Source organism: Manis pentadactyla, chromosome 6 (assembly GCF_030020395.1).
Source record: "Manis pentadactyla isolate mManPen7 chromosome 6, mManPen7.hap1, whole genome shotgun sequence".
Lineage (NCBI taxonomy): Eukaryota > Metazoa > Chordata > Mammalia > Pholidota > Manidae > Manis > Manis pentadactyla.
Window position 1 is genome coordinate 146,762,756 of NC_080024.1, and position 13,587 is coordinate 146,776,342.

At 45.9% G+C, this 13,587-nt stretch overlaps 2 protein-coding genes across 4 annotated transcripts in view; both read right to left on the reverse strand.

Moving 5' to 3' along the window:
• The window catches only part of BCL2 (BCL2 apoptosis regulator), a 214,686-nt gene extending 212,073 nt beyond the window's left edge, over nt 1–2,613 (reverse strand). Inside the window, exons 1-2 of one of the 3 annotated variants that reach the window (XM_057504251.1) lie at nt 1,155–2,613; nt 99–938 (exon numbers count right to left, since the gene is read on the reverse strand). In XM_057504251.1, coding sequence (XP_057360234.1) covers nt 99–656 — 558 coding nt within the window. In that variant the 5' untranslated portion in view covers nt 657–938; nt 1,155–2,613. The remainder of the gene's footprint in view (nt 1–98; nt 939–1,154) is intronic. The other 2 variants (XM_036876686.2, XM_036876690.2) reach the window with 2 other exon arrangements.
• Nucleotides 2,614–7,050: 4,437 nt separating this feature from the next.
• KDSR (3-ketodihydrosphingosine reductase) overlaps nt 7,051–13,587 on the reverse strand; it is a 43,534-nt gene continuing 36,997 nt past the window's right edge. The window contains exon 10 of the mRNA XM_036876710.2: nt 7,051–10,965. Coding sequence (XP_036732605.1) covers nt 10,846–10,965 — 120 coding nt within the window. The 3' untranslated portion in view covers nt 7,051–10,845. The remainder of the gene's footprint in view (nt 10,966–13,587) is intronic.

The window sequence follows — 13,587 nt, forward strand, 5'->3', positions numbered from 1 at the left end:
TCTGCCCGTGGCCCAGGAGCCCACCCACACTCCAGCCACCGCCTCTCAGACCTGAGAGGCCCAACTCGGACGCAACATTCAACCAGACATGCACCTACCCAGCCTCCGTTATCCTGGATCCAGGTGTGCAGGTGCCGGTTCAGGTACTCAGTCATCCACAGGGCGATATTGTCCACCAGGGGCGACATCTCCCGGTTGACGCTCTCCACACACATGACCCCACCGAACTCAAAGAAGGCCACAATCCTCCCCCAGTTCACCCCATCCCTGAAGAGCTCTTCCACCACCGTGGCAAAGCGTCCCCTTGCGGTGAAGGGTGTCAGGTGCAGCTGGCTGGACATCTCGGCGAAGTCGCGGCGGTAGCGCCGGGAGAAGTCATCGCCGGCCTGGCGCAGGGTCAGGTGGACCACAGGTGGCACGGGGATGAGCGCAGGCCCCGCGGCGGCGGCGGCCGGGGGCGGCGGGGGCGAGGTCCTGGCGGGCGCAGGGGTGTGTCCGGGCTGCGAGGAGAAGACTCCCGGCGCGGAGGCGGCACCGGGGGGCGCTGCGCCCGCACCTCCGGCTTCCCACTCGTAGCCCCTCTGCGACAGCTTATAGTGTATGTACTTCATCACTATCTCCCGGTTATCATACCCTGTTCTCCCGGCGTGCGCCATCCTTCCCCCGAGGAAAAGCAGCCGGGTACCGAAAGCACCTTTCGCCCCCCGCTCCAGCCCCACACCCCGAAAGAAAGAATAGTTATAATCCAGCTATTTTATTGGATGTGCTTTGCATTCTTGAATGAGGGGGTGTCTTCAGTCACGCGGAACACTTGATTCTGGTGTTACCCTCTTGGCATGAGATGCAGGAAATTTTTTTCCAAATTCCTTTCGGATCTTTATTTCATGAGGCACACTATTAATAATTATTGTTAATATCAGTCTGCTTCTTCCGTGATGCTGAAAGGTTAAAAAAAAAAAAAAAGGTCAAAATCAGGTGCATTTTACTCCCTACCCTGGGTGCAAGCAGAACGTATACGCAAAAGTCACACGGCTAAAAACAATGTATCAAACTGCCTGGAAATTAGACTTACTTGAATGCAAGTAAAGTTAAAAAATCGCAAATGTTTCCATTGAAAAGTTACATTAAATCAATTTCCTGTGCTAAGAACTTACTTGTATTTTTTAAGGACCGCATGATCCTCTGTCAAGTTTCCTTTTTTGCGAAAACAAAACAAATGCATAAGGCAAAGATTCCATCAATCTTCAGAACTCTCCGGTTATAGCTGCTCTGAAACTTCCCAATGAATCAGGAGTTGGGGGCGCGGGGGGCGTGTAAAAATTAGGAGAATTTCCAGTACGATTCCCAGACTTCGCCTTCACAGAAATGTCAAGCCGTAGGAATCCCAACCGGAGGTCTCAAGAGCACGAGAAAAAAAAGGCAGCGGCGGCGGCAGATGAATTACAATTTTCAGTCCAGTATTTGCCCAAGTCCTGTGATTTTTCCCTTCTCGGCAATTTACACACGCACACACGCGCGCAGGCACGGACATGGATCTCTGTCCACGGGACCGCTTCACGCCTCCACAGCAGAGAGACGGGGGCCGGGGCCGCAGGACGAGCCGCGCGCGGGGGCAGGAATCCTCTTCTGATTAAACTCCGAACGGCAAATGCATTTCCCGAGAAGCTGCTTGATAAATGGGGGCAGGACGCGCCCGGGCCGCCGGTGCCGAGCGCGAGAAGCCCGCGCTGTGTGTGGTGCGGCGAGGGGTGGGGAGAAGGCGGCGGTGGGGGAGGGCTTTATATTTTCCCTCTTTTCCTAAAAAGGATGACTGCTACGAAGTTCTCCCCCCTGGACCCCCTCTTCCGCTGCACCCCACCGGCGCACCCCGCCTCCGGGCTGCGCACCCTTTCTCCTCCTCCTGCTCCTGCGCGGCGGCTCAGCCCGCGGCCGCCCGCCCCGCGCTCCCGCCGCGCACCCGCTCCGGCGATGACGGCCGCCCCGGCGGGGAGGGCCCGGGGCCCGGCACCTTCGCTGGCGGCGGCGGCAGCGGCGGCGGCTCGGCGGGGAGACCGGGAGCGGCGGGCGGGAGCGCGGCGGGCGGGGAGGGGGCGGGGAGGAAGGAGGCGGGCGGGGGGGCCGGCCTCTTACTTCATTCTCTCTAACCGACTGGTTTCCTGTGCGTACGTCACACTGTTCATTCAAAAAAAGAAGAAAGAAAGAGCCCTCCTCGGAGCCGCCCCGCCGCCCCCTCCGGCCCGCGCCCCTTCCCGGGTTAAAGGGGCCGCGGCCAGGCCGGGAGCGGCGCGCCCCGCCGGGAACACATGGCGCCCGGGGCCGCCGCCGGGGAGGGCGCGCTGCACGGCCCCCGCCCGCTCGCACGCCCGCCCGCGCGCCAGGCCGGCCGGTGGGTGGCGCGGGCGGAGCAGGCCTCCCGCGCGGCCGCGGCGCGCTGGGTGTGCGAGGGGCCTCCTCGGGCCTGCGGCGGTCCAGCGCGCGCTCGGGGTCCGCGAGGGGCCGGGGGCGTCCGGGGAGCCCACGCGGCGGGGCCGGCGGCCTCTGGACGGGGGCGCCCAGAAAACGGGCGCTGGAGAAGCGCCGGGGCTCTCTTGGAGCCCTGGTGGCCGAGTGTGTGTGTGTGTGTGTGTGTCCGTGTGTGTGTGTGTGTGTCCGTACACAGCGTGTTGCCAGCGCTCGGCCTCAGGGGAGAAGAGCGAGGCCGCTGCTGACCCCGAGCTAGGGGACCTCGGCGCTGCCCTCCCTCGGAGCCAGGAGGCCCCGCACGTCCCTTAACGAGGGAAGCCCCAAGCGTCGTGTTTACTTTCCAGTTGCCTCCTAGGTGTCCACACACAACGCACTCTGGAAACACCATCCGCGGCCAAGGCCGGCGTAGCTCTCAGCGGCCAGGGGAGGGCGAGTCGGGGCTGTCTAGAGCTTTTAAATGGTTAAGAAAATGTTTTTCCTCTGCTCCTAACAGCTTCGCCACTGGGTTAGGGATGGACAACTGCGGAGCCTACAGGGCAGCTTTCTGGCCCACAGTCCTAACCCCGGGCTGGGTGGGACTCCGCAGGCCTCCAGGGTCGCCTAGCAGCCAATCCTGGATGGCCGCACCTTCTCCAGTTATCCGCACACATGTAACACACAAGCACATCAGCATGAATTTTCCCCCTAGGAGAAAAGCAGAGAGGGCAAGCAAGTCTCATGTGTTTATGTTATCTTTAAGAGTCTTTGACAAATAAAGCACGAAGAGAAAAAATGTTTACTAAAAGCACAATTACTTTTAAAAGGACTCAATTACTGTGATTGTACAAACCTACCAAATGAACACTGCAATGTGTACAAATATTCTGACACTGTATTTCTTCTCATTACTGGTCTAAAATCAAAGCATTTACTTGTTTGTAAGCAAGATAAGCACAGCAAATTACTTTCATTTCTTCATTTATCATACCCAGTCAATGTGACAAACTCTTGCATGTATGGATGGCTGCCTGGTACAAACTTATCCTAGGAGGAGAGAATGAAGAAAGACGCTCCTTCCTGCCCTCTGATTGCTGTGACAGAGTCCCCTTTCATCCATGGCAGTGCAGAGGTGTGGTCTGGCCTGGAGATAGACACTGGGCACCAACTGACCTGGGATATCTGTTCTCATACAAAGAGTAGAAACCCCTACTTATGCTACAATATTATGGTTTAGGGATCTTCTCAGAACCTTGTCATAAACCCCCAAAATTAGTTAAGAGGAATTGAAAGCCTTAGTGCTTCTGAGACCTAGCATGTGAGTGAGGAAATGAGAGGACAGCACTGGAAAAGAGATTGCACTTCTGCAAAGGAGGCAGTCGGAAGGAAACGGATCCCCCATTCCCAGAGAAAGAAACACTTCCTTATTTTCCACCTCCTTTGCTCCTAGAGAACTTCTCTTTACAGGCTCTCTCAGACTGATTTCTTGTGTGGCATCTGGGCCATACCCAAACATTCTCAGGACAGGTCTATGTTACAGTCCTGGACTAAGTTATGTATTGTCCAGGAGTGTTCTGAATACTCTTTTAGTTGAAAGAGTAAAAACATTCCTCTCATTAGATTCCACCTAAAAGCATTAGGGCAAGTATTCCTAGGGAGTGTGTGAAATGACCGCTTGTCTCTGGGTATTGGTGAGGTAATGGTGGTTGGACTGGCCTGAGTCAGCCCTGGGTTTGAATCCTAGATCTGTGACTGACGCCTTCCAACAATCTTATAAATGTATGCACTGAAGACTTTTCACTTCCTAAGATGTCACTGGCTTTTAAGAGCCAGTGGACCACCTTTCTGCCAGCTTTTCCTGGGTGGATTCTAGGAGTGGGGGGGCACCAGGAAGAGGAAAGAACAAGGTGCAGGGAATGGAGACTGTATCAAGTCTGAAAGGCCTGTGTTTTCCTTATTCTCTGATCTCCCAAACAAAAAGCTTTCTATTGCCAGTTTTCGCCACCTACTGGTTGATGTTTAACATTATAATTCAGGAAGTTGTCTTTATCTTTCACCAATATAAGTATTTCCAAGGTCTATGAAATTAAAAAAGAACATAATTCTAATCTGGACATGCTAATGTTCAATATAGGCATATATATTAAATCTTCCCAACTATTAAACTTTTTATTTAAAATGAGGAAAGACACCATTAACAGAGAGGGAATTGATAACTATTAGGTAAAATGAAAGAATTAAAAATTTAAAACATGACCCCAAACCATTTAAGCAAACCTAAGTGGAAATAAATCTATAAACCAAACTAACTGACTAGGGAGAGTACAAACCAGGAGTCCATGCAGCTTGCATAGAAGAAAATCGAAATCAGAAACCCACCGGACTAATTTATAGTGGGTCCTGAACCTCAAAAAAAAAATGTTTAGAATAACGAAGCAACATTTATAGTGAAGAAACTAGACAACAAACTATAGATAAGTCATTTTGTTGTGCAAGTTTAACAGTGGGCAAATAATGCTTACTTTTAGTTTACAAAGACAAGCGCAGGGAATTGACTCCTGCCAACTTTTCCATTCAAATTAATGACTTGGTGCTCAAAGTGAAATAAACTAAGTATAGGAACTTGCTTACACTTTTCAACTGCCTACTGCTCTCACTGGATTGAAACTGCAGTGATAGAACCAAACAATATCACACCACAACACTGAGGGGGAATGGGCAAAGAATTTACATTCTTATGTGCAATGATGTTTATTCTCTTATACTCTTTAGCACAGAGCACAGCATCTCCCAGATATGAATGCTCATGAACACACTTAGAAAAATCAAGGTTACTGTGTTTGTTTCCTAGGGCTGCAGTAACAAAGTACCATTAACTATAGTGCTTAAATTTACTCTGCCACAATTCTGGAGGCTGAAGTCCAAAATCAAGGTGTCAGCAGGGCCATGCTCCCTCTTGAAAGCTCTAGGGAAAAACCTTCCCCTCCCTCTCCCTGGCCTGTGGTGGTAGCTGGCAATCGTGGCATTTCTTGACTGGCAGCTGCATCAGTCTGGTCTCTGCCTCTGTTGTCACATGGTATTCTCCCTGTGTCTCTGTTTCCTCCTAATCTTATAAAGTCACTGGTCATAATGGATTAGGACCCTAATAACCTCATCTAAACTTGGCTATATCTGTCAAAGACCTTATTTCCAAAGAAGATCATAGCCACCAGTACTGCAGGAGAGACGTCAGCCTCTTTTGAGGGCAGACAACTCAACTCATAACAGTATTTTTCTAACATGGTATCTTTCCAACTAGTAAAAGTCGTTTCCTCCACAGCCCAAGGGTTCTCAGCAAACCCTGAATATCAAGGGGAACCATATTTCTAAAGCTAAAATCTGGCCATTTTATGTTTGTGCTTAAAGTTCTTCAGAAGCTAAAATCTCAAATCCTCTGTAAGGAATGATGTGGCCCAATCTTACCACCTGGGTGCCTGTTTCCCCTTTTCCTCCTTGCAGCTATATTGACTTCGTGTGTTTTCCGGAATACGTCAAGATCTCTCACGTCTTTCGCCTTTGCACATCTGCTCACCTCTCTAAAATGTACCCAATCTTCTCATGGCAAATTCATATTCATTCCCCAAATTTAATCTCAAGAACTTGCACCTCTGTGAGACCATACCTGACTTTCCTGGGCAGCCCAAGGGTTCCACTTGTGGCCCGAGGTTTAACACAGACTTAAAAATCAGAAAATGGGTTTTAATCCTGGCTCCATCACTTAGTAGCTGTGACCTTGGACTCATCACTTAACTTCCCATGCTTGTGCCCGGGTACATAACATGGGGCTATAGAGTAGTAATCACAAGGTTTTAGTGTATGATTTAAATGTGTCAAACATAAAGCCTCATGACTGACTGGCATGGGTTACATTTTCAATGTTAGTTATTATAGCTACTGTTGGATCCACAGTGTAATTTCTGGCCTATGTTTCTCTCTAGATTATAAACTATTTGAGGGCAAGGACCATGTTTTTCCTTTGGGACCACTATTTCCCAGCCTAGAATAGTGCCTGACATTCAAATATTTGTGGCATAAAATTCAGGCTGAAGAAAGGGATGGCGAGTGGCTCCTCTTTGTCCAGGAAGATGTCTAGGAGCCTTCAGAGGGATGAAGGAAGCAGGACAAAAAGAAACAAAAAATGTAATCTCTACATGGGTGGGACAAATTGCACAGTTTTATCCCCAGGGCCTGGGCACCAAGCTCCATCATAAGTACTCAATAAATATGCTGAATGAGGGAAAATAGATAGTATAACTTCAGGACTGGAAGAAAGTCAGGAAATATTTTTTTCTTTTTAAACGTCCAAATATAAAAATTACAGTAGTAACATCATTTACCATTTATGCATATAAATTGCACACATTTAAAGAAAGGACCAAGGTGTATCTTCTCGATGTGACCCAAATTTTCTTATTTAAGGACTGAGAAATATTAAGGCATGCTCTTTTACATATCAGTCTTTTATGCCCTTCAGAGTCAAAGACTTATTTCATTAATAGACTATAAAGGTTTAAAGTACAGGAAATCTTTTTGTATATGAAACATAATTTCTTAAGAAATTTTACTAAATGCCACATTTCCTACCCTTTTATTCATATATCCCACATCAGAGTCATACAAACACACAACACATTTGAGACGAGAGCTGAGTACACCAAGTACTTACTCTGAAATACCTCTTCCTAGAAAATGATAAAAGTCAAGCGGTTAGGATAACATTATGGGAGAGATTTATGTTTGTGCATGTCTCTCTAAAAAAACACAAATTTCTAGAAAAATAAGTTTCAAATCTGTAAGGCTTATTCCCCATTTATTTTTTGTTGTGGTTCAGAAATACAAGATATGAAAATTAGGTTACAATTCTGCCACAAAAGCTTCTAAAGTAGCGAACACAAGACCTAATATATATCAAAATAGCCAAGTGCACTCTGGTTTAAAAATGCCTTTAGAGTCATCAGATAAAGCAAGTGTAAAATATAATAGCTATTATCTCCTCTTCAAAATATCAAATCTGCCATCACTGCAGTGAACAAGATTTAATCCAGAATATGGACGTTTACGGTTAATACATACATTTTAAAGCTGAGTTACTATGAACTAAAGGAAAAAAGATACAAAGCATCTTATGTCAAAAAGTATGATTATCTAAGTGTCCTGACATAAGACATGTTTAAATTAGAACATGACATAATAAAATTACACGTTGATGATAACTCAGCAAAAGAAAATTATTATGGTATTGCCTTCCAGAAAGACAAAGACATACAATTCTTTGAATTGAAGCAACTATTACCCAAAATGTTTCTGTCATCTAAATATTAGAAACAGTCTCTCAACATTTCACTTCCAAGAATGAGCAATGTATGGTTTTACAAATCCGAAGACTTGTAACTAAACATGTCTAAGTATTCATGTAGAGAGGCCATTACTAACAGTATTTTTGTAATTTCTTCTTTTCAGCCATGAAAATTAGATTTTTAAAAACGTAGAAATGAGCGATTCCCTTGACTTTGTTTTCGTAAAAAGAAACGAGGACGGTTTTTTATACCTTTTTCAATTATGAAAGGTCACTGAACCTGTTTTGGAATTTCTATGGCTGAATGACGTTAAACATTTTTAAATAAAACTCCCTCACAATTACATGGTAAGACTACAGCAAACCCAGCACAGACAACTCACAAATAAGCTGTTGTTGGACACACACAGTGATTTATAATTAACTCCTTCTGCCACAGGTAAGTCTAACCCATTTCTGGGTACAGTAGAATGTGTTGAATCAGTGCAATCCTTTAAAAAAAAAAAAAGCCAATAGTTTCCTTAATCTGATTCAGGGCATTTTTTGTCTTCCCCTGAGCAAAAAAACAAGTCAATGTGAAAAAAAGTTGTGCAAGAATTGAGCCAAAAAAGATAAAAAACAGAATTTGCTTTGTAGTACTTTCAGGATTTGGATGAAGTCATAGATCTTTGTGTGGTGCTGCTTCAATGTCTATAATTCTTTATCCAAAACCCTGGGAGCCAGATGTCTCAGAGTTCATCATTTTTTTGGATTTTGAAAAAGGTGATTGGGATATATACTGGATAGGACAAAACATCTCCACAGAATCTGGGGCGATACCTACAACCAGTGGCAATTCAGGCACAATTAATACAGTCCATGTAGTTGTAGTGGCGTAAATAAAAACACAACAGTCTCACATCAGTTCAAGTCAGGTTTTGCTATCCAGTGAATTATGGCACCAAATTTAGAAAGAAAAAAGAAAACACGTAAGTTTTCAAAACTTTTTGGACACAGACTGTGGACTTTTGACATCTTGGACAAGAAGCCATTTCCTGGCATTACGATCTCCACAAATCTGCCCTCATGCCTACACTTCAGCTGGGCTGCGGGCATTACCTCCCGCCACAGAACAGGGGCTCTTAAATCTGAAGACAGTGGACAGTAGATTACCTTGGGGTGGCAGTACTGTCCACACCGATATCTTGAGAAATGTATACTGAAATAACTATTGTTGCCTAATTTTATTAGATGACATAGCATCTCGGGCTAGATTTTCACATAGACCAGTAGAAAGTGCCAAGATTCAAGAAACATTTATGAGAAAAGAGTAAAACTGAGAAACATCCAGACATGAATATAACTGCTTTCTGTGAACAGGAAAATAAAGCCATTGCTGCATTTTAGAGGCTGCTCAGTATGACTTAACATAGTTTGCAAACGAGAGTTACATGAGACTGAAAAATTCATGAAACCATTATGGTATCAACCCACCCCTACAAACTGCAGTGATGTCATCCTGAGCAATTTACAGATTAAATAATAATTTCTTCTCTGTTGGTGTTTAAAATATGCCACTCTCAGATCTTCATAAAAAAGACACTGGAATGAAGCCATTAAACATCTTACATTAAAAAAATTAAGTCATTTTGAAGTCAAGAGGTTCAGAAACTCGAGCAAAAAAAGGTAATTTTCAGTCTTTAATCTTTTGTATGTATAGTATGTGAGTACTGTGTGTGTGCAAGAAGGAAGGGACATAGCGTCACAATGATGGTGACTGTCCTGAAGTCAGAGCAGCATGTACAATGACAGGATGAAGCAGGTGACATTGGCTAAGATTCATCAGAGGCACTTACTGTGGAAATCCACTAACTGAGCAACAGGGCCTGGAATCTGGAAACAACATTCACAGGGCCAAGAGGATTCCCAGGGATGCCAACGGGGCTTCCTGAAACATGTGGCACCGAGACAATGTTCTCAGGGTCAGTCAGAGAGTCCCGGGAAGAACAGGGCCATCATGTTGTTTCAAAAATGAGTATCTTCAAAATCGGCCTTGTCCTACTTTTTTTCTTAATGAGTACGATTTAAACATCCTACCATCGAGCCTTTCTTAAAAGCTACATATATGCTATGAGGAAAAGAATGTCACGCTTCTGAGTTTTGTCGTTTAACTAATTCATGAACTGATTTTAAAGGTCAAGTCAAAAAATTGTACAAAAATATTACAGCAGTTTAAGCAAAACTGGAGAGGAAGAGGTGTGAGGATGAGAAGACGCTGCGATGGGTGAGCTGCGGGTCATCATGGCTACGGAGGAAACCGTAAACTTGGAAGGATCTAAGATTTTATTTCTCTTCAGAAAACATTTTAGGAGGCTGCCTTTCCCCACGAATGAGAAATGAAAAATGCCCTAAGCATTCGAGTCTAAAGAAGACAAGAAAGCAGTATTTTTCCTACTGGAAAATATTTACCTCCTTCGCTTACACGGCACTGCCCTCTCCCATCCCCCTTGCAGTTTATTGGGATCAAACAGAGAGAAGCCATGAGTGTCCGATGGCAGCACGAGTCAGGGACCTCGTGATGCACTCAGACTCCCCAGCAATGTATAAAATTCATCTGGAATAAAATACACCAAGTTAAAAAGGGAAAAAAAAGAAAAAGGCCCCAGAAACCCATCAACTGCCTGCCTTTCATAGAAGGTTTAAAAAGTCCACAAGATCTCTTATGTGTCATAAAGTACATTTCTGCATATGATCTTGATGGGGGGCGGGAGGGGGAGAATAAATAGAAAAACTTTAAATGATCACTCTGGAATTCTGTTCTTTACCCTGCTTACATACTACAAGGTCTCACACCGTCATCACCTCTCCGCCTGAGAGAATCAAATGGTCCCCTATTCCGTATTTGCATAGTATTAATAATATGGTCTGTGGCTGAGCTTCCATCCCCTCGACTGCAGCCAGGGTTCTGAAGAGCACTGTCCAATCACACATTCAAAAGCAATACATAAGTGTCTATAGGTCAAAAACTGGGTCCCATTTAGCAGCAAGCTGTTCAGATTATTTAGAAACAGTCTTTTTCCAAGGGGTAAGAATTAGGCAGTTTTGCCTGCAGTTTCAGATCTTGCTCTCTGCATCATGCAGCGACGAACTATGCTGTCGAAACTTCCAAGGTAAAATAAAGCGATTGTGCGGAAGAGGCCCATGGTGACCACCTGCAAGGTAAAGACAGACCATGAGCCTACCCAACAGGACAATACAAGAGCTCATGTCAAGCAGTTGTAGGGTATGTCTCTAATAATAGTTTCTAAGATACATCTTCTAATCCGCTCCAAGGACAAGTGTAATGAAAACTTTTTAAGAGTCAGGAGAACACCGTGAACAGGAGCTGTCTACTTGGCACCACTGGGAACACGTGCTGCCCGAGAGGCAACAACACAGGATTTGTCCAATTAATACACTCAAATCATACGAAGAACATAAAGGGGATTCTTAGTAGTCTTAGGTTATAATAGGAAGATCTACTCCAGCATTCCAAAATCTAAACTATAATCAAGGCTTTTGGTTTAAGATTTATGTTCTGATCACAAAAGTCAGACCCTTTGGCAGGTGCCAAGAATACCTTGGTGAGAAAGGGTGCCTGCCCTCTTCGAGCTTATTCGGTAACTGGAAAGACAATTAGCTGAAGGAAGGCAATGACTGTTTCAGAGTTAAGACAGCAAATGACCATGTCCATTAACCCTTCACTCTTTCCACTGAGAGGCTCATACTACAGCACCTCTAGATGGAATTTTTTAAAGGCATAAAACTACAAATAGAAACATTTTCTAATATGCAAGATCTCCAAAAATTTGCTTCCCACGCACCCTTTTTTATAGAAAGCTACTAAAAGAGGTAACATGTGAGAGGTCAAGAAAGACAGTGTCATGTGACAAGAGACAGGGGACCCAATCCAAGAGAGGCAGAGGGGTCCCCTAGGAGGTCCATGATGGGGAGGCTGGGGATCAGCTGTGCACAGACATGGGGGCAGCCAGCCCTGATGCGCAGCTCAGAAGGTTCCAGGAGGAATTCCTTCCAGAAGGTGAAACTGATAGAGTATCTGATGTTTCTGAGAGAAGATGAAGACAGTCATTATTAATAACATATAGAAAAAGGCCAATAGCAATTTCAGGGAAAACAGAAGTTTATATAAGAAAGGAAAATTAATTATGTGTTAATACATACCTCAGCTGTGAATAGCATTTAAATAGCCATAATAATCATCATCTCAAATACAGGTCTAACCCAAATCCCAATGCAACTAAAGGGGAGGGAGGGATGGGGCTCAGGTGGGGTAAGCAGGAAGAGGAAGGCCCAAAGACCACGGAGCCCTCATCTTTCCTGGTAGAAGGCAATACCTGGTCCCTAGCTGAGCAACACAGGGACGTGGCCACGGAGTCCATACAGTAGAGACGGAGGCAGGTGTCAGAAGGACCAGCTAAAGGGCAGCAAGTGATTGTGACCTGGGGGTTGTGCAGCAGGGACCACTACTTCCATAACATGCCTTGAAAATGATTTGATTCTCTGAAGTGTATGTAGGGATAACTTTGGAAGGTGTAAAAGCTATAGGGAAGCAAGAAAAAGGCAGCACTATGCAGACAGCAAAAAGATCAGAGGTTGCCAGGGGTTCAGAGAGAGGGAGGGAGAGATGAACAGGTGGCACACAGGTGACTTTTAGGACTGGGAAGCCATTGTGCCTGACACTGCAGTGGTGGGTTCGTGCCATTATACACCTGTCCAAACCTGTAGGATGGATGTGCAACACCAGGAGTGAACCCGATGTAACCACGAACTTCAGTTACTAATAAGTCACGTCTCAATAGTGGTTCATCCACAGCAACGCGTCTCACATCAATGCAAGGTGCTGCTAATAGAGGAAACTGGTGGGAGGCAACAGAGGGCACATGTCAACTCTGTAATTTCCACTCCAATCTTTTATAAAACTTAAACTACTCTGCAAAATGAAGTCTATTGTTAAAATAAAAAAATGAAAGGCAAGAAAAAGCCTCAAGAAAAAAGCATAATCAAGTGTAAAAATTGGGGTTAAGTCCAAGGTATTCAACCAAGTCTTGAAGTTTTCTGGGAAAAGCAGTGTTTACAGTGAGATCTGAAGGAAGATTAGAAGTTGGTGAGACAAAGGGAAGCAGGGGAGGGAGGGACAGACAAAGCAGGAGAGGCCAGGAGGGTGAGCGGGATCAGAGGTCAGGGGCTGTGCCACACCACGGGCAGGAAGCTTTACCTCCAGGGTGCAGAGAGCCCGTGAACGCTGCTATGCAAGGTGACTGGCAGTTTAGGAAAACCACTGAGAACACATGATGGCATGCTCTGACATGCCCGGGCCCGGCACAGGGTGCTGGCAGTCCACCAGGATTGGGGGACCATGGCCTTGGAATCGGAGCACCTGCCACTCATCCCAGCTGTTAACTGCCAGGTGAGAAAGCAGACCCTGGGCTGGCAGGCCTTCTGATTTTCCAAGAAAAGTCCAAAATCTGGACTTTCTATGTAAAATCTAATTCTAAAGCTATTTTATTTCACCATGCACGCTCATTCCAGATGGACCAGCCAAAACGTTTTATATAGGACCCTGGGCCCTCAATTTACCACCTTGGCTGGCAGAGCAGGGGCTCAGGCAAGGAGCCATGGGACTGCAGGGTCCCAGGCTGAATGGTGGGAGAGCAGCAGGGCAGAGAAGTCAGCGGGCCCGGGACCGGAAGGAGAGAGCATGGGGCTGGCCCCTGATGTGAGGGGCAGGAGAGGGGAGTTGGGGACGACACCCCGCCTTCCAGCGGGGCTCTGGG